At 32.6% G+C, this 22,369-nt stretch overlaps 2 protein-coding genes across 2 annotated transcripts; both read left to right on the top strand.

The window, feature by feature from the left end:
- LOC109329925 (mediator of RNA polymerase II transcription subunit 33A-like) lies at window positions 2,639–12,608 on the top strand. The gene is made up of 12 exons (XM_019563826.1): window positions 2,639–2,994; window positions 3,627–3,737; window positions 4,615–4,962; window positions 5,305–5,624; window positions 5,727–5,818; window positions 6,100–6,469; window positions 7,619–7,829; window positions 8,117–8,231; window positions 8,352–8,513; window positions 9,987–10,641; window positions 10,906–11,112; window positions 11,386–12,608. Exons 1-12 carry the CDS (start codon window positions 2,714–2,716, stop codon window positions 12,501–12,503), a joined length of 3,990 nt encoding a protein of 1,329 aa, XP_019419371.1. The 5' UTR covers window positions 2,639–2,713; the 3' UTR covers window positions 12,504–12,608.
- Window positions 20,578–22,033, top strand: LOC109329083 (transmembrane protein 45A-like). The gene has a single exon (XM_019562749.1). It carries the CDS (start codon window positions 20,701–20,703, stop codon window positions 21,652–21,654), a length of 954 nt encoding a protein of 317 aa, XP_019418294.1. The 5' UTR covers window positions 20,578–20,700; the 3' UTR covers window positions 21,655–22,033.

The following is a 22,369-nucleotide window of genomic DNA, read 5'->3' as shown; positions in this document are numbered from 1 at the left end:
TTTTAATTGGTTACAACTTACAACAAATAAAGCTTTTCCTTTTCCCGCTCAATCACCTTTATCTTAACTCAACCAACATTTTGTTGATGCAGTAGTGTAAAACTCTACCAGATCCTACACATCATATTAGATCATATGTTAGATGTTCGATTCTTAAGAACGATATTTATTAGAAGAGACAATCATACATCTTACAATGATTAGTTCTTTATCTATAGAGTAAAAAAGATACTATTGATTATACAAAAAAAATCAACTTTACCTTTTTAATTTTGTTTGGATATAATGTTTTACCACATGTCATTGTGGTCCATACCAGCTTTCCAAAAGGCAAATTAATCGCTAACTGATCAAGGCACTAGTCCTCACCAACCAACATGTCCCAATCCACTACCTGAAGAAGCAGAAACATAAAGAAAAAAGAGTACATAAGAGAATCTATTTTCTACTTAGCGTGTTGACATGCACTATCGTGTTTGTCAACCTGTTTTTCTATCGTTTGTAATGTATAGTTTATATTTTATAAATTCAAATATAATTTTTTGCGCTAAACTTACGGTTGAATTTATTCAATTTGTCTAATATTCAATTTTTGAAATACACTTTTGAAATAAGAAGATAATAAGGATAAAATAAAAAAATAATATTATATGTTTTTTGGTAGAAATAAAAAGATATTGAGGGCAAAATAGGAAAACACAAATTACACCATGATGGGTGGTTATTTTGTGTTTTCCCTTTATTAATAGTATAGATTATAGATTATAGATATTGTGAATACCTAATTTTATCTAGCCTTATTTTGATATAAGAAAAAAATAGAGAAAAAAAGTAGTAGAAATAAAAAGAGGGCATGAGTGGATGACGCTATGGTAATTTTTATTTTATTTAATGTTATAACTTCCTAGTTTGTACAGACATTTCGTGCCTTCCGACGAATACTTTGTGACACTACATATTCAATTTTTATATATTATATTTTTTGTCTGTTTATGATAATGTTCAATTTAAGGTGAGATATGTGGTTAATTAATGTATTGGTGGTAGTTGCTTAGGATTATATAGTTTTTTTGTAAAAATTAAATAATGTTAAGGGCAATATAGGAAATGAAAATTACACCATGAGGGAAGTTATTTCAAGTTTTGACTTTATATATAGTATAGATTAAGAGTGGACACTGTAAATTTGGCTTCTTACTTCAAATTAAGAATCGTCTCGGATATTAGAGAAAAAAATACTACAACAATAAAGAAAAAATACCATAATATATATAATGAAATAACATTTTTATATTGGAAATGAAAGACAAAATTAGACTCCACTCTCTAGTATAGTACTAGAGAGATCATTCCTTATCTCAACAGAAGAGTGGGGATAAAGAAAGAGGCAACAACATTTCTCATTCATTACCCAAACCCATACATATCAATTGATGTTATGGACCCACTTGTTTGGTGGGGATAATACAGCCACCAAGTCATTATCTTAAGTTCTCAACCTCACCTACCCACTTTAGTTTGGAAACCACCATAAGAGAAAACTTCAACATTGAACTAATTAATTAAAACAAATGTTGCAATAAAATTAAATTGGAAGTTCCAACCACCTGGACTGTTTTAGAAAAAACACAACAACTATTAGAAGGAAATATATCTATTGTTCCACAATGGTGTGTCACTGTTTATGATTGATCAAAAAAATATATGTAAATTAAAAATTTAATAATTAAATAATTTTTTAATCAATGACACATAGAATGATACACTTTTAGCACAAAAGATATTCATCCCTATTAGACACTGACCAATCCATGACCTTAGTATTATACAATTATCCGAACATAAGAATCTGATTTTCTAAACAAGGGAATGACATGTGAATTCTATTTCATATCACTAATTTTTTTTATAATTAAAGATAATTTTATTAATATAGAAAGCAATATTGAGCACAAAAGGCACTTACTTGAGTTACTCTTCTCTCATCTTCTAAGAAGGGTTGAGAAATACCCACCACTATCATATAAGGTAGAGAGAAAAATATACAACCACTCATCAATCATATATTTTTAGATAAACTAAAAGGTTAATGATTCAATTATCGAGAGTAATATTTATTATGAGAGACAGCTACACAACACAAAATAGATTAGTTTATTCACCATAAAAGTTGAGAAAAAAATGTATGTACTGACGATAAGAGTTTTTACACAGTCAGTATATTATCTACTAATCATTTTCAATTATCCTCTTAAGCAAAAATAATACAAATGAATAATAAATAATACAACTATGTATAAATTTTTACAATATTAATACATAAAAACTACATCCTAAAAGATTAAAGGATATATTTTATTATATAAAAAAAATTAATTCTTTACCAAATACCTTTATGGAAATGTACCAAAAAAACACCTTCATGGAAGGAAAAAACTTAAAACCAAAACTCAAAATTACAATGGTGCCCTCTAGATTTGAAGCCTATGTACTAAATTCTAAACTGATCGTGCGCATGCCTCTGCTCTGTCTCTACTTCCTTGTCAGTATCTCTGAAGGAACCTTGTACCCAAACACAAAATCCCGAATTTGCCCCTACCCAAATTGTCTTATATATATGAAAAAATCCAACGTTATTATTATCATATATAAATAAATAAATAAACAAAAGGAATGTTTATTAGTTTTTGAATTGTGAACTGCTACGGCGGCGATGGAGGTTACCGGCGGAAGGAACAGACGGTGGGAGGAGGCGGTGGTGGATCTAACAAAGGCGGCGCAGGAGAAAGGGAGTGATCCTCTGCTATGGGCTATTCAGATGTATTCGAATTTGAATTCGGCGGGAGAGTCGTTACCATCAATTGAACTCGCCGAGTTTTTGGTTTCTTACATTTGTTGGGATAATAATGTTCCTATTCTATGGAAGTTTCTCGATAAGGCTCTCATGCTTCAAATTGTTCCACCTTTGCATATTCTTGCTCTTCTCTCTGTTAGGTTTTTGTTACTTTTTTTTTTGTTTATTTGAAAATTGTTATTCTGTAAGTGTAGTAAATTATGGAAACTTATTGAATGGTTTAAATGTCTATAGATCTCTACTTTTTTGTTCTTGAAATTGAAATCATTTGCATTTACAAAGAAGGTGTACCTATTGTTAATTTTGTTCTTTTCATATTTTCGTCTTATGATACTTTTAATCAATCGCAAGATTTTCCTTTTTATGAACTTCATTTTTTAATTAAGAGTACTGCACTTGTTTTTAACTGCGCAAGTGGTTGTGTTTGTTTGTTGCAATTCTGGAAAATTGCAGGCATGGACTGCAATTGTTATCGCAATGCGGTTGCGGAGACTTATAAACTGCAATATTGCAACAATGCAACTACGATTGCGCCACGCAGCCGAAAATCAGGGTGTGACAAATTGCAGTTAGGGACCACAATTTAAAACTATTACTGCATGAGTCCTGGCAGGCCACAACTATTTTTTTGTTTACTAATTATTTTAGATTGGTTTTGGAAAGAGGAAGCTTATCATCCAAATTTGGAATGGAAAATATATGCATATGTTCCTATATACTTCTATTTTGGTGTGTTAGTATATCATATTTATATCTATTCTTTTCTTGGCAGGGTTCTTCCATGTAGGCATGTTCAACCTGCAGCATATAGGCTATATTTGGAATTCATCAAAAGACATGCGTTTGAACTTAAATCTCAGATAAACAGGCCAGATTATCCGAGGTAAGCTTGAATTGATATGATACCTTTTTTCAAAATAAATTTCTTTCTTCATCTTGTTTAAACCTTTCGAGTTATATGCACTATGGGTTCTTAGAAGATGCTATCATATTCTCTTCTTTGTCAATCTAAGTGATCATCTCTACTAAATTAATGGTTCATGGTCGAAAACTGTTGAGTAATTGGATACACTACCATACTGCATAACATTAATTACTGTTTTAGTTCACATTTGTCATTAGGAGGAACTCAAGTGTAGCATGTGTTACTGATGTCTATATACTTGATCCTTAATTAAATACATAATTTTATGTGTGATACAGTAAGATACTTTCCATGGACATTTTGAGTTTACTGGCCTTTGTGAAGGATGTGAAGTCTTTAACTCTTTATGCTCTACACAAACTGGGTTATATCTTAGGCTGTGAAAAAGGTGCTGAACTATCACGATGAACACCTTATTTACATCTCCCATGATGCTTTCTGATTAGGAATAGGATGAGCCGAAGTGTTTGTTGAGTTCAAATGTTTGTATGCATGTGCATTGTGTGTGCAGGATGTGGTAGGGTACAAGTTTTTGATCCAGGAACAAATTATGTGTGTCTGTATAAGGTTAACAACTTAAGGCCCACTTCAATACATTTTTATTTCCATAAGGCTACATATATCACATTATCACCCTTTTTATTTTGGTACTCTGTGATATGGTTTTTATTATTTGATAATATGTTGCAATGTCAGTTCATGTTTGATGGATTTTTTGTAATTGTGTAGTTAGTACTTCCCTTAAGACAGATATGAAATGCTAATATTAATAGGTTATTGTATCTAGTGATGAACTTTGTTTCTTTGTTAATCCTTCTGCTTATAATATGGACAGGGTCATGAAATCTATAGATGATGTTCTCCATCTTTCCCACATATTTGGCATGTCACAAAGTGAGCCTGGCTTTCTGGTGGTTGAATTTATTTTTTCAATTGTCTGGCAGTTGCTTGATGCATCGTTGGATGATGAAGGGCTGCTGGAACTTTCACTTGAAAAGAAGTCTAAGTGGGCAACACTATATCAGGAAATGGATCTGGACATGTATGATAATTATAATGATAAGAAGTCTGGACATCATGAGAAATTGAGAAATGCAAATACTCTTATGGCTATCGAGATGATTGGGAAGTTTTTGCAGGATAAAATATCTTCAAGGATTCTTTACTTGGCTCGCCGAAATTTGTGAGTATTTTTTACCTTTATATTTGTTATCCAAATTTTCATTATAATTTTATTAATGATTTAGTCAAACAGATTTTATCTATTCACTCTGAAGTTTCAACACAAACATATAGTTGATATGATTGCCATATGGTTGGTGAATTTTCATTTTCTTTTCCTTTTCTGGGTTAATGAAATGAGTTTCAATGAATTCATGGACTTTATGTTCTCTACAGTTATAATTCTGGTGATTTCATGTGCCGTTTTTTGAATGGTAATGTCAGCCTAGCCTACCTAATGGATAAGGCTTAGTTACTGCTGGACTGCTGGTATTAACTGGACACTTCCCTTCCATTTTATCAGGCCTGCACATTGGCTAAGTTTTGTTCAGAGGTTGCAGCTGCTTGGAACAAATTCATTAACATTGAGAAAGTCAAGAGATTTAAGTCCTGAGGCACTTCTGCAACTGACTTCAGATACTTCTATGGTCTTGTCTCGAGAATGCAAAACAAGTCCACAACAGAAGTTCCATACAGTTATGGATTTTGAATATCTTTCTTCTTCAGCATCACTCTGCCATGGTGCAAGTCACTCTGCTCTTTGGATTCCTCTTGATCTCGTGCTGGAGGATGCCATGGATGGATATGAAGCTAGTGCAACAAGTGCTATTGAAATAATAAGTGGTAAGACCGAGACAAACAGCCAGAGTCTAGCTGAAATGCAGATATTATCTTTTTAACTTCAATTTTAGCCACTTGTGAGATGAATGATTTTGTGTTGTGTAGGTTTGATAAAGACTCTCCGAGCCATAAATGGAACCTCTTGGCATGACACCTTTTTAGGCCTTTGGTTAGCAACTCTTCGTCTTGTTCAGAGGGTATAACTCTTCTCTTCAGCTCAATGTTTTTTCCTGTGAAGTTTGGTGTCAGATATATCTTGTGCATCGATTACTTATGGAAAAGTTGATTGGTCTGATATGTTTTCTTGTCAGTTTGTACTTCACTTTACAATTTACTCCCATCTATTCTGCTGACTTCTGAGTACTGATATAAGTAATTATCTAACTACAGAAAGGGAGAAACCATTGCAATACATTTCATAGTTATGAAATTGGTATCAGTGGGATAGTCCTTTAACTTAATTAATTTGTATTTGTAGGAAAGAGATCCTATTGAGGGCCCAATGCCTCATCTTGATACTCGCTTATGCATGCTCTTGTGCATCATGCCTCTTGTTGTTGCTGATCTTATTGAGGAGGAGGAGGAAAGGACACCAATTGATGAAATAGAAACAGACAGTGGTCCTACAAATAACTGGAAAGAGAAGAAGGTTCCAGGAAAGTGTCGCAATGATTTAGTCACAAGTCTGCAGGTATTGGGTGATTATCAGAGCTTGCTCACTCCACCTCAATCTGTTGTGGCTGCTGCGAATCAGGCTGCTGCAAAAGCAATGCTCTTTGTTTCTGGCCTCTCAATAGGGGGTGCATATGTTGACTACCTCAGCATGACAGAGATTCCAATTGACTGTTGTAAGTCATACTGCTTTCGGGATTCAGTGTCAATCATAAATTGTCTAGGGTTCTTTAGCAGCTTGAGTAACATATCAATTTTAGCACTGTGTTTTGGATGTTTTCCATTTGAGATTCTATTGAGTTTTCTTCCTGATTTAAAAAAATATGTGTCATGTTATACATGTTGAGATCAATCATAACCAAAAATCTATGTGTTCATGTATCTGATTGCTGTGAAAGTGATATTTATCGTTTGATTGAAGTGAATTTGAACTTTGGAAAGCCAATGGATTACATAATTTGTATCTGCGATAGCTATGCTGTAGCTAACATTATAGTTGGATTTGCAGAACGTACTCAGATTACCCATTTTTTAAAGGGTTAAGATTCTGTCAACCTTGAGATGCCTCATTTAACTTTAGAAAAATAGATTACATCATCCTCTTAAAACATTGTGTCCCTTTCAAGACACAAACGAGGATCCATATCAGTTAGCCGTATTTCCACTGCATTCTTTGGATTAATCATGAATTGACTGTACAAAAGTGGAAATGATCTTATTTGACTGTAGATTTGTGCTAAGTAAATTCATTTCATGGTTGAAAAATCATTTCCCTTGTCATGAACTATCTCTCCCAAAATCTTAAGTTGTTGAGTGAAGGCGTAGATTTTTATTTCATCTCTTAACACATTCCGTGACCCAAGAGCCCTTTGGGCTTGAACCTTATGCTCAGACGCCCCACCCACCTTGTGCTTAAATTCAACTTATTATTGGAAAATAGAGCAGCAAGGTCTGAAGTCTTGACCACTTGTCCCATTCCTGCATTCTGTTAAATTTCTGATTTAGCATTCCAATTTTTTTTTTGAAGTTATTGATTCTGCTTTTTATATTTTGCAGTTTATTCTATAAGGGACTTGTATGCTTCACAAACATATATTTTAGAAAAATTGAAGAAGAAAAAATATTGGCAATTTTTTTTTATTTAGCAACAACTAACTACCCAACAAGATAACAATATCTTAAGAACTGTGAATTTGTAAGCAGTTGTTGACCTAATTAACCACTTGACTGGTTAATTGTTTCCAAATTGTAATTATTTTACAAATAATTATTTCTTTGTAATTTACTATAATACCTTAAAAATTAAATTATTTCTTCTTTTTCAGCTGGAAACATGCGTCATCTACTGGTTGAGGCTTGTATTGCTCGAAATCTACTCGACACATCAGCATATTTATGGCCAGGTTATATCAAGGGACATATCAATCAGGTACCTCAGTGTATGCCAGCTCAAGTACCCGGTTGGTCATCATTTATGAATGGAGCACCACTTACTTCAGTGATGGTAGATGCTCTGGCTTCAAGTCCTGCTACATGGTATGATCTAATTTTTCTTTACTTCATTCTGAAGTTTAAAGCATAAGTCACTGCAAGAATGAATGCTGAAACATGATATTATATGCTATCAACAAGAATCTATTATAAACTAAAATTATAACTCAACAAGGGTGAATTAAGTGGGTAAAGTTTAACTTATTTTTAAAATTCCATGGCCTGGTCTTCAGTTCTTTTTCTTTCCTGAAGCCAGGTATGTCAGATGCTCTTTTTTGTAAATTTATCCAAAGGTAAAGCAACTGAACTTACGCTCCTGGATTTAATGGAAGCTTAGCAGAACTGGAGAAAATTTTTGAAATTGCAATTGGGGGATCAGAAGACGAGAAGATATCTGCTGCTGCTATTCTTTGCGGGGAATCCCTAATTAGAGGATGGAACATACAGGTAGTGTAGTAAGACAGTAAAGCATGGAAACTCAATTTTTCTAGCAGTTGCTTAGTAGTGTGGATGATGTCTTTCTTAACCTTCCCATGCTAATAGCATTTGCATCTCTATTTCATGCAGGAGCACACTGCTCATTTCATTCTTAGGTTATTATCTCCACCGGTTCCTCTAGAGAACACTGAAGGAAACAACCATTTGATTGATTACGCTCCAATACTTAACGTACTCTTTGTTGGAATTGCATCTGTTGATTGTGTTCAAATATTTTCGCTCCATGGTTTGGTAAGTTCAATTCAATCCCTAATTATAAGTCTTGTGAAGCAATGTTATAATTTTTCTCTTCATACTGAAAATTTATATAAAATTAAAAATACTTAAAGTGCTGGATGAAATAAAAACATTTGGCCTATCATTTGAGTTTTAATGGATGTTGAATTCAGGTTCTTAGCTTTACTTGCTGAAGGAGAAGAATAACTGTCCAATATAAGTGACATTTCTCATGTTGAGATTGTTCTGCATACATTAGAATATGATCATAGGTGTAACATTAGTGTCTGTGTTGATTGGTTTGGTAATGTCCTTAATGTGGATTAGAAAATTTGTTCCATGATTTGTTTGTGTTCAGTTTTTTCATGATGATAAGTTGAAAGTCGATGTAGAAGAGAAAGTGCACAACAATTACCTATCCTACTTATGACCTACATAGCTTTATATAACATATCATATTTCTTTTACATGTAGCACAGTAGTCATTATATATGCAGTCAATAGGTTATTCTGAATAAAAAATATTAGGTTTAGGGAGATAAAGCAGGTAAAACAAGAGAGGAGTGCTAGGATCAGACTCTATCACACTCTTATCAACACACTCCAAGCTATTGATCCACATTCCCACTTTTTAAAACATGTTACCTGATAACCTGCCTTTCCAGTTTACACAAACTTCAAACTGTAACCCCCTCACTTGTTCGAAGAGCAACAATTACAGTTTGTTAGATTCACCTTAGGAACTTTTTGGGCAAATAATCAATTCAACTGGACCTTCTCCAGGAGCAATAGGCGTAATTTGACTAATTTCCTCTTTAATTGCCATCATGACCATCACTATTAGAAAGACCAATTTTTTTTCCGGAGCCTGGGTGCAATTCCAAATCCTGATCATATCTTCCCAGATAAGATAACAGGAAGGCCTTGCACCTAAATTGGTGTCAATTGCACAATCCCCTTGCCTTTCAACTTGTTCAAAACCAGCTTCGAAACCTCATATCCTTAAAACACAGTTGAGGGCAATTTATATTCCTAAGGGTTTTTCTTAGCTAACTCATGAACATACATATGGGTTTTTCTATCACACAATTTCCCAATCAGCTCTTTCTCCTGTTGAACAATCTTTTCTGTCACAAATTCACAATGATCTCATGTTGCTCTTCGTATGAGTTTGTAGAAGATTAAGGTTTTAAGGGTGCAATTTAAAATGTTTATTTAACTAATTAAATAAAATAAAATATAAGAGAATGCGTAAACTTGGAAAGAAGATTGCAGGTATTGAGTTTTAAAAAGTGGGTGATGTGGACCAATAGCTTGGAGTGTGTTCAATGGAGTGTGTTAGAGAGTATGGTCCTAGCACTCCTCAAAACAATAAAGGAATAATGCATTCTCACTTCTTAAATGCATCCCTTCTTTTTTCATCTCTTTCTTGTTCTATTTTCCTTTTATGATAGTTTGAATTAATGCATTTCCCAAATCTACCAACAGGTTCCGCAGCTTGCATGTTCATTGATGCCAATTTGTGAAGTTTTTGGGTCATGTGTGCCTAATATTTCATGGACACTGACATCAGGGGAGGAAATATCTGCCCATGCTGTGTTTTCAAATGCATTTATTCTTCTTTTAAAGCTATGGAAATTTAATCGTCCTCCTCTTGAACATGGAATTGGAGATGTACCTACTGTTGGTTCTCAATTAACTCCTGAATACCTACTATTGGTTCGAAACTCCCACTTAATGTCAGCCGGTAACATCCACAGAGATCGAAACAGGAAGAGGTTATCTGAGATTGCGAGTTTATCATCGCCAAATTCTGTATTTGTTGACTCCTTTCCAAAATTAAAAGTCTGGTACCGGCAGCATCAAGCATGTATAGCTTCAACACTGTCTGGTCTTGTTCATGGAACCCCTATTCATCAAATTGTTGATGGGCTTCTTAACAGGATGTTTAGAAAGATTAATAAAGGAGACCATGTTACTATTACGTCTGGAAGCAGTAGTTCTTCTGGACATGGAAATGAAGATACATCTATAGGACCAAAGTTGCCTGCTTGGGATATTTTGGAAGCCATTCCCTTTGTAGTTGATGCTGCTGTCACAGCCTGTGCTCATGGAAGACTGTCTCCACGTGAATTGGCAACTGGTATGTGTCTAGGTCAAATAAACCCAAAGGAACATGTCAAGTAACTTGTAGTTTTGTAGAAATACTGATTTCTAAAATCTAAAGTACTGTATAGATCTAGCATGTTGACAAACCTTATAAATATCCCATTCAGTAGCTTAACCTTTCAAAATTATCCTTGATGTTTTCAGAGCAACTAGATAAGTTCATGTAGATGTGCCTTGATGTACAAATTATGCAACTATGCTATAATATCAGAATTTTTCTTATTTTTGTTAATATCAGGGATTAAAGATTTAGCTGATTTTCTTCCTGCATCTTTGGCAACTATAATAAGTTACTTCTCCGCTGAAGTAACTCGGGGTGTTTGGAAACCTGTATTTATGAATGGAACGGATTGGCCAAGCCCTGCTGCAAATCTACTGAATGTTGAGGAACAGATCAAGAAAATTTTGGCTGCAACTGGTGTTGATGTGCCTAGCCTTGCTCCAGGTTTTTTTTGTCTGGCCCTGAATTATAATTTTTTTAAATCTTGACTTATAATGCATTTTCAGGAGTTTAAAAGTCATGTTTCAGCACTACAACTTACTTTATCCATATATTAATTAAAATCTAGTGTCCTTAAATAACCTTCTACATTGGTTGAACTGAGCATTAATTTCCAATTGCTTTTTAGGAAATGTCTTTTCCCTTCATTGTCCTTTTCTCTTTCAACATTAATATTACATTATTGTTTGGTATTGTAACCAATTGTCATTTCCACAGGAGGCAGCTCACCCGCCACACTTTCATTGCCCTTGGCTGCTTTCACAAGCCTCACCATAACTTACAAAGTTGACCGAGCATCAGAGCGTTTTCTTAATTTGGCTGGCCAAACATTGGAGTCTCTTGCTGCAGGTTGTCCATGGCCTAGCATGCCAATTGTGGCTTCCTTGTGGACCCAAAAGGCAAAACGTTGGAGTGACTTTCTTATCTTCTCTGCTTCTAGAACTGTCTTCCTCCATAATAGGGATGCGGTTGTTCAACTTCTGAAAAGCTGTTTCACAGCTACCCTTGGCATGAATAGCTCTCCTATCACAAGCAGTGGTGGTGTTGGAGCCCTCCTTGGCCATGGATTTAAGTCCCACTTTTGTGGAGGGATGTGCCCTGTTGCTCCAGGGATTCTCTATTTACGTGCTTATCGATCAATCAGAGATGTTGTTTTCTTGATAGAAGAAATTGTTTCCATCTTGATGCAATCCGTGCGAGAAATAGTACGTGGTGGAAAGCCAAGGGTGGGATTACAAAAGTCCAATGCAACCAAAGGTGGCATAAAATATGGACAGTTTTCACTTGCCGCAGCAATGACTCGGGTGAAGCTTGCAGCTGCTCTCGGGGCTTCTTTAGTATGCCTATCTGGAGGCTTGATGCTAGTTCAATTACTAATAAAAGAGATTTTGCCATCCTGGTTTATATCTGTTCACAGATCAGGCCAGGAAGAAAACTCAAACGGAATGGTTGCAATGCTTGGCGGATATGCACTTGCCTACTTTGCAGTGCTTTGTGGGGCTTTTGCTTGGGGAGTTGACTCATCATCATCGGCTTCAAAACGACGTCCAAAAGTCTTAGGTGTCCACATGGAGTTTCTGGCAAGTGCACTTGATGGAAATATATCACTTGGCTGTGATTCGGCTACTTGGCGAGCCTACGTCTCAGGGTTCGTAAGCCTGATGGTTGGTTGCACGCCAAACTGGGTGCTGGAAGTAGATGTAGATGTGTTGAAGAGACTGAGCAATGGGTTGAGGCGGTTGAATGAAGAAGAGCTTGCACTTGCTTTGTTGGGTGATGGTGGGGTAGGTACTATGGGTGCTGCAGCTGAACTCATAATTGAAAGTGGAATGTAAACTTATCCTCTCTATTATATTATGATAGCACCTGTGCATTTTAGTATGCTTTGTACATTCATTCTATGTTTAAAATGTTGTGCAGTGCTAAATCACAATATTTTTGTTTTGAAAGCATCATTTATGAGAATGGAAAATTTTGTATCTAAACCATGCTCAACCTAAGGTAAGTTTGAATCCACTAAATTGCATTTGTGTACGTTCAGTGTCATAACTCATAGGTAAAGATATGTTAAGTTTCTCTATTGGGGTGAGGACTAACCCTAAGCAAGATTCAGTTTATTGAAATTTGGAAACCATTGTGCTAATTCCTAAAGAATAATTCTAAATTTTATTGCTTACCAAAAAAATCTAGATTTTCTTAAACGTTTAGCTAGGTAACTGATGGAAAGAAAATTTTAATTAATATTTTTTTAATGCGTTCCCTTGTGACAATGATACATGAGTCCTATTTATTGAATATAAGTCAAGCATAGTAAAGATCTGAAATAATAAGTAAAAAATAAGGGTAAATATCTTTTATTTCATGACATCCACATTGAAGGTTTGTCTTTTACTCTTTGTAGAGAATATAATGCTAATTTCGATTCATTTACTTTTTGTACATATCAATCATGTCTTTATTTTTAGTCTTGTTTGCATTTATACACAATCTCAACATTAATGTTTCAAGACTTTGCTCATGAGTGAAATCAAAAGGGAGAATTCTAGTTTTTTGATTGAGTAACGTTCTATCCTAGTTATTTGGTTGTCTTAACTGTCTGGGATGACCTCCCATTTAGCTGAGCAAAGACGGCATAACCAGTTAAAGGATTCGGCTGAAGTCGTTCCCATTACACCAACATCATAGGTCATGATTAGGCCACTCAGTGTCTGATATATCGCTAACAACGCATTGTCACGCTGCCTGCAAATCCAATCTACCCTCATGCCAACACGATAGGGACAAACTACAATACGGCTACCATTCCTGCCACATGTACAAGTCAACTATGCACAGGGTGTGGCCCTGCCAAAGTCGCCTGACACGGGAATATAGCCCCCGACAAGCTGGGATGGTCGGCCATGCAACACTACCCTTCAGGGTCATATCATCTGAATCAACCACTATAAATAGGACCCTCCCCCAACAGGAAGCATCACTTAGAACTCATCATTTGTCATTATTATTCTTTACTTGCTTCCCATATCTCATATATTGTTCCCGAGAATTACCTCTTCAGTCTTATTAACTTGATCGTGAGAAAACTTTTTCAGGTAACTCCACCGGCAAATCCAAGTCAACTTTCATCCAGATTCCAGAAGAGCTCATTCCCATATTCGTAAGATCTCATACCCAGACCTCCGGTCCAATTACATTGTTCATCTACAAATGAACAAGTAGCTAGAAGCTACTCTTTGAATGAAAAAATTGAGTGTTTAAATTAGTCTTTTTTGTTCATTTGTTTACTTTTTCATTTTTAAGAGAAGGAAGGGCAATACTGCAGAGATGATTTGGCTAGGTAGTTTTTTTTAAGACAATTATTTGTGAATCTATTTTGATTTAATATGTATATATTAACAGTGTAAAAAACTCATCTAATATTCATATGCTAACTATCATTAACTCTTAAACAAAAATACTCATCTACTAGGATTGATGAATGAAATGCTGAGAGTGTAAAAAATTTTACACTGATATTGCATACATTTTAAACTTTAACAAAGATTTAATATCTGTACACCGATAGTAAGTGTTTTTACACTGTTAGTAAATCATCTATCACTCATAAGTTAACTATTATTGATTCTCAAACAAAATTAATATGAATCAACGATAGATGATATGCTGAAAATATAAAAACTTTCTAACAGTGGTTAGATTTTGAAATCTAATAATAATAATTATTATTATTATCATTATTAGCGCCCCCTCTTTGGAATCCTTCTTCCATTTTCTATTAAGGAAAGCGATTATGCAGATATGAAAAAGCATGACATGACAACACAAGGCAGCAAAATTCTCACCAATTAAGAAAATGATAGAAACCATTATTTAATAAAGAAGCCGAATACGAATTTATTGTTTTTTAATCGCAAAGAATCAGAATACGAGATTAATATTATATTGAAGATGATAGGGTTGGTTTCTAAGTATGGTAACGTACTAGAATATTCTTTCTTATAAAAATTTTGGGTTCGTGATTCAAACAAAAAGTTTAAAATCTATATACTGACAGTGTAAATTTGTTTACATTGTTAGCACATTATCTACCATTAATTTATAATCCTTTTGTTTGAAAGTGAATACTAACAAACATATGAATGGTGGAGATTTGCTGACAATATAAAAATCACTCACACTGTTAGTATATACATATTAAATCATTGGAACAATTAATTTCAATTAATTTTGTAATTGTTGAGTTCAACCTTGACATCAAATAACTTTATTAACCAAAAGTTGTTGGATTTAATTGAAGTGATTATTTTGGAAAGAGTCTTAATCATTATAGCAACTTAAGGGTTAGTCACAGCTATATGTATACATGATAGGTTGATTTCTCAATCATTTTTAGGGTTGTAATAATTTAACTTCCATCTAAAAATAAGTTATTATGATTTTCAATGATGTGATTGTTTATAATTATAATAATGGAAGTGATAAAAGTATTAGGTCTAAAAGATTTACCTTCTTCCTATGAAAATGTTGTGATATTTGCTTTCATATATTTGAAAACATTTTAATCTTATAATTGAGGGTGGAAGAAGTTCTTAGGGAAATGAAGTGGTCTAGTGCCCTGGACGAACTAAGCCCCCAAAACAAATATTTATCTTAATAAATTTATTATATTAATAATTAAAATTAAAATAATATTATAAAATTTATTGTACCAACTAATTAATATTATATATTCCGTAACTATTTATCTCAACTTTTTAACTATTTATTATTATTTAATCAAGGGAGGGAACAAGTTACCAACATCTGTCTCCCCTTTCCATTGATTTGCTAGAAAAACTTGGCAGTGAGCAAAATTGTTATTTAAATATATTTACTTATACAATATTAATCATAATTTGTAATATCTTCCCATCCAACTAACCTTCCTCACATGTGACATTATTTATTTATTTTCATAATCAATAGTTATTCCATCCCGGCTACATGATAAAGTTATGATCGAGCAAATTTGCTGATGTCACAGTCAGTCAAATGTAAAGAATATAAGATTCAACTCATACAATTGTTTATCATGTCCAGAAAGCGAACTTACTCAAGTAAAAGAGATGGTTGAGTGGACAAAGCCTAATCAGCAATGCGTGAGATCATAAATGTTTGCTATAGGACTGACATGCCACTTAAACAACGCAGACCTCTACTATAAGACTAATATGCCGTATGAAAAACACAAATCTTTGCACAAAGTTGAACACGTCGTCTGGACATGGTACCACCTTTTACTATGTAGCCGAGACAAGCCTAATAACAACTACAACAACTAGAACATGTGACATGATTCACTCTAGATGAAGCATTGTATCTGCTTAAATACGGGATGTACGGATAAAACAATCTTCTCTTTCCTTTCATATATTTGAAAACAATAGTTAATTAGTTATATTGAAGTTTTCCAATATTTATGGTTATATACCTAAATCTTACCTTATATTCTCTTTATTTTTATTTTTTTTATATAGAAAGTTTTTGACCGGAGGGAGAAAATTTATGCATTTAACATAATTTCAATCTTGATGCTCACTGTTCACACTTTATATTTGATAGCTTAACCCACTAAATGGTCATTATGGACATTTTCTCCCCTCTTCAATTCTATTTCTTATCTTGCCTTTACTTTCTTTCTATAATAACCACAATCAATATTCTATTTCTTTATTTTTAAAATTTCAACCTCCATAAAATATTCCCTTATTAAGGTAATGAGGTATTAATTTGATTCCAAGAATTGATTGAAGCTTTAGAAGATTCAAGTAGGTTGTTGTTGTGGTGGTAATCTTATTGATCTATTGTGGATTGTCTATTTTTTTTGTCAAAAGGAGTGTTTTCTTTTCTATACATAGTTGAACTTTACACCATTAAACCAATATTTTATTGACTAGTTGCATGGTAAAATATCAATATGTTTTTTCAATTATTCTATCTATGGTGTTATTTTAATACATAAAATTCTTCGTTTTATATAAAATTATAAATTTGGAGACTATATTAATCAATGGTTAGATTAGAAGGTGATGTGGAGGTGGTTCTCAACTCTTCTGATAACGTTGAAATTGTTATCAACTTATCATCACTATAATGCTTAGACTAGTCCCTCTTGCCTAAATTTATTTTACCTAATAAAATATATGCACATGTACAGTGCATCATAAATTAAAATTGTTAAAATTTTACTTTATCACTCCCATTAGAGAAGAATCATATTTTAAAAGAATCTTACTCTTATATCTTTTTATTTATTTAAATTATTATACAACAAAGAACAAACACATCCAAAGTTCCAAATCTACGTGTCAAGTAATTGCTGCCACGAATTATTCCTCCATCTGTCACATAACTTTTCTTAATAAACTCTTTAGCATTTGTATGAAATTGATTATAAGGTTTTTTTTAGAGAAAAATATATATATTAATAGTGTAAGAGGTTTTATATTTCACGATATTATTAACTATTTATATTTAATTATTATTAACATATTAAATAAATAAAAGTAATACAAATGAATGAATGATAATATACTAATTTTGTATAAATCTTTACATTGTTAATGCATATTAACTTCTTACTTTTATTTTAATTTTTCATTTAAAAATATGTATATGAGAATCATCTTTTCATTATAAAACAGAATATTTTACTTCCACATTACATAGCGTGATTTGCTTATGATTTTATTCCTCCATTTCATATGCAACTAATTAAAGAAAGTGGTTGTACTTAAATTTAAAAATATAATAAAATACAAGCCAGAAGAATCGATTAACCACTTAAAATATGCACAGTCTAAAGTATAGAGTAAGCCAATTAATGGTTTTTGTTTTATGTATTCCTCGTGTTATTGATTGTGATACTAAAATGGATCACGAGTTTACAAAGTTAAGAAAAAATGAAAATTATTTGGACCTCCTTTGATGTTGATGAACTTAATTACACGTTGTCAACTCATTTTTCACTCCAAATTTTATAACTTTTGTTCATTCTTCCCAACTTGTCATTTTTACTTGAATTGATTTAGCAATACAAATTTTGGAAGAAACAAAAAATCATTTCTTATTTTACTTAAACAACTAATATTTCCGGGTAATCAAGCAATTGGAATGAATATTTTTTATTACCCAATCACGCATCCTCTTATATGATTTTTTAACATTTTTACTTACTAACATAGTTATTAATTTGAGATGATATTTTTATAATACTGTTTTACTATCATAATCAAACAAACGCCATTACAATGTATTTACAAAGGATCTGTGCTAATGGATCCAAAATACTGTATTTCGGTACATTTCACACAAAAATATTATATTTAGAAACTACAAGTTTTTTTTTTGTTTTATAGAAACTACAAGTTATCATTTCGATGTATACCAACACGTTAATCTAATGATGTAAGGTCATGCTAGATCTCTAAGATGATTAAAATGTTAATGATTCGATTAATTCTTATGAAAGATATTTGTTGAGAGAGATAACCACGTATCCGAAGACTACTTAAAATTCATATTGATAAATTGGATAACAATAAGTATGACATTATGTATATCATGTAAATATTTGATTCATGTGAGTGACATTTGTTAGGAGAATTAACAACGCACTTCGAAAAAGATTAGTTTTTTACTCATATAATGAAGAAATATTTGGTTAAACAAAAAAAATGTGTATCATATAAAAGTAAAATTTTCTTTAAGGTAAGTACTATGATTATATTATCTTCCATTAATGTTTCTCAATACACTTCATATGATTGTCTTACTTGTTTACTCTAGGAAGAAGAAAGAACAAATCACTTTGGGTAGTTGACTGAACCAAGAGAAGGGTATTAAAACTTGCATCTAATCTATCTTATGTCTACATATTAGAAATTGAAAGTCAAATTCAATCCAGAAGCATTAGCAATGTATAGTATACGTGGAACAAAACATTTTATCCATATGTCCAATGTTAATGCCTTTTCCATCAAGACATAAATTTCTCAATAGGGTAATCTATAATTTTGACCCTTCTTCACATGTGCATGCAGAGTTCAGATTTTCTGTGGGCGTTCCTTCCAATGAAACTTTAACATGTGATAATTGATAAGGAAGTATAGAGCATTTCATACCATTAATTATTAAGTTTATGCAAATCAACACGGCTTTCCATAGGTTAGAAACTATACTGTCTACGAAGAGGATCACCTATTCTCAATATTATTTTATTTCAGGACCAAATATATGAATAAAAGAAATATTTTAAAATTAATAAGTAACATTCTGATTGACTGGAGAGAGAATAATACATTCGTTTGGGCCTTTAGGGATTTTTTTCACTATGTGAGTAACTTAGTAAATTTTCTCATTATCAGAAATTAAAAAAATACTTTTATTTTGAGGCCTAAAAAAATAAAGTTTGATTATAGTATTAGGTAATATTTTCTTTGTTTTGATAGGCAAATATTATATTTATACAGTGGGAGATTAAAACTATCAAAATCATTATCACTATATTCATTAAACTTTTCATTCTAATTATCTGATTATGAATGCCATGTAAGATTTAATATGAGTATGTCTTAACTTCATAGATTTTACCATTGGCAAGTTTTTACAGTAGATCTTAATTGTAATAAAACTAGCCAAATAAAAAAGATATAAAATAGCACATATGATGTAATTATTATGAAGCCGCCGAAATAATAATCATGATTTGATGACCATATATTATGTATTTGATGATGAGGAACCTTTACACGAAGACAAGAAGAAAAACAAAAGTTGTTCAGTTTAACGACCGTTCAGATTATATTTGAAATGAGAAAAATTAGAAAATACCAAAGGTCAGCGCCATCATCAGCTTCAAATTCAAAGACTGTTCTTAAACTCCTTACAAGGAAAAAAAATTCTTTGAAAACTTGAAATGAAAATTCGTATCATTGCCATAGATAATTAAGGCTTCATTCCATTACATTACATATTCATTAAAAGACTTAACTTCATACTCATTAAACTTCAAGATAAGATTCTTTTAACTTTTCCACATGACACAAAAAAATGGGTTAATAAATGAAAATAACAATCAAACATTTGCCTTATTAAGTTAATAGACTAACAAATGAAAATATAATCTCATAAACCCATAAAATAGTCTTAAAAAAAATACTATGATTCAAATAAAGACAGTTTCACCCTTAAATAAGATTCTAAAAAACATTATACTTGAAACTCAATTCTTAACCGAATAAGCTTAATACTCTCTTAAAACTATCATATATTGTTCCAAAACTGATTTGCAGATAAATCCCAATGGTTGGGTGATTTATTTAAAACTAAAATATTTTTTAGTTCTATTTTTTTCAAAATATATAGGTAATTTAGATTTTAGTCACTGAAATTTAGGTAAGATGTTACTTGTATTCACTTTTAAAATTCACAAACTTACCTTAGGATAACATGAAACACCTATTTTATAAGAGTGTAATATAATATTGATGTACCGATGGTGTAAAGAATTATACATAATTAGTGTATCATTCACCCTTCATTTGAATGACTTTTTGTAAAAAATCAAACATAATTGAAAATGAATGATAGATAATAGAATGAAAGTGTAAAAAATTCTTACACTGTCAGTGTATACATCTTTTTCTCATTTTATAAATTCTCCTATCCACATCTTATTCTTTTTATTTTATTCTAGAAAGTCAGCGCCACCTCATCACATTCGTCAGGAGTTATTTAGTCAGATAAGGAACAAACCAAAAAACCTTGTTCTTCAAGCCACCACAAAATTAGACTTCAAATTCATTATTTCACCCTATAGAACACTCTGGACCCTAAACACCACATCATATAAAAACCCTCCAACTCTTCCAATTTTTGCTCCATCAACTAAGTCCTACTCTTCCATAAAACTCATACTCTTTTCCCTCCTTTTCTCTCTTCCAAAAACCCACACAACAACAACAAAAAAAGTTAATTTTTTTAGTTCATAAAATGGGCACTTTAATTGGTCATGTTGCACCAGGTTTTGGGTTCTTATTAATTGGTCTATGGCACCTTTACAACCATATCAAGCTCCATGTTCTTAACCCAAAGTCCTATATTTCACCACCATGGTTCCCTACATCAAAATCCAAATATCTAGAACTTTTTCTCATCATGGCTGGTTCCATAGCCTCAATATCTATGGAACTCTTCATAGGACCAGATAAGCACCAACCTTTTGACTCTGATGGAACCATTCCTTCCAACCATCTTCATAATTTTGAGCACTCTTTAATCTCTCTAACCTTCTTTGTCTATGCTGCTTTTGCAATCATCCTAGACAAAATCCACATAGAATCACAAAATGACTTAACAAATTTGTTAGGTTCCATAGCATTTTCTCAACAGTTTCTCTTATTCCATCTTCACTCAGCAGACCACATGGGACCAGAAGGACAATACCACATGTTGTTGCAACTTGTTGTTCTTGTTTCTTTAGTAACAACACTTTTTGGAATTGCCATGCCCAAAAGTTTCTTAATAAGTTTTGTTCGTTCTTTAAGCATATTCTTTCAAGGCTTGTGGTTTATACTTATGGGTTTCATGCTTTGGACACCAAACCTTATCCCTAAGGGTTGCTTCATGAACCTTGAGGAAGGTCATAAAGTTGTGAGGTGCAATGACCATGAAGCTCTTCACCGTGCTAAATCCCTTGTCAACATTCAATTTAGTTGGTTCTTCATTTTGGTCACGATTTTCGGCATGTCTTTGTATTTGGTTCTGGTCAAGGTTTATGGTGGAAGTAAGGTTCAATATTTCTCTTTGGGGAATGATGAAGATGGATATGAAGAAGAGAACAAGTCAAGTGATGATGTTGAGTCACAAAAGAAAAACATGGTTCATAACCCCAATAGTTTTCTTCATGTAGGGAAAAACTTCTCACCTCTTGATATAGAAAGGTAGAGTGACAAAAGTAAGGTTTTAAACAACGGTTGGGGTCAGGGTCCATGTTGTTGATATAATTGTAATTATGATCGTAATGCTATAGTAGTGGTTGATGAACTATGAGAGGGTAGGTTTGTGATTAAATGGTTAAGTGGGGGTAATTGTACAGTGTTTTAATTACTATTAAGGGGTGGGGTATACTTTGGTTTATTTATAGGATTAAATTAATAATTGTGTCAGCACAAATGTGGTTGGCTCAAGGAAATTTGTTCATGTGGCTTGCACGTATGATTTGATTTGAATGTGTTGTTTGGATGATACCAAAGGGATTAATTAATAGGGTATGTATGTGGAAATGTGCAATAAATTTGGTTGATTTAAATTGAGTTATGACTTTCGCAGCAATGTTGTTTTACTTATGATTGGTACGGAATCAATTACAATTTGGCAGCAGTGTTTTGCCCATGGTTTATATTAACACCTAGCCTATGTAGATATAATCAATAAATAATTGATAACACATTAAAGATTTAATTATAATTAAAATTTTATTATTAAATGATAGTACTAACTAACATAAATATATATTTATCTCCTATTCTTTTTGCATTATATGGTGACACCTGGACATGTAACAAGGCAGAAAAATTCAAACACTTTCTATACGGTTTTGGAAGGTATTGAATAGAAAGCAGAATTATCTTAGGAATATATTGCATGGGTCCTAAATCTT

Source organism: Lupinus angustifolius, chromosome LG16 (assembly GCF_001865875.1).
Source record: "Lupinus angustifolius cultivar Tanjil chromosome LG16, LupAngTanjil_v1.0, whole genome shotgun sequence".
Lineage (NCBI taxonomy): Eukaryota > Viridiplantae > Streptophyta > Magnoliopsida > Fabales > Fabaceae > Lupinus > Lupinus angustifolius.
Note: the sequence above shows the minus strand (reverse complement) of the source record. Positions and strands in the feature narration are given on the sequence as shown.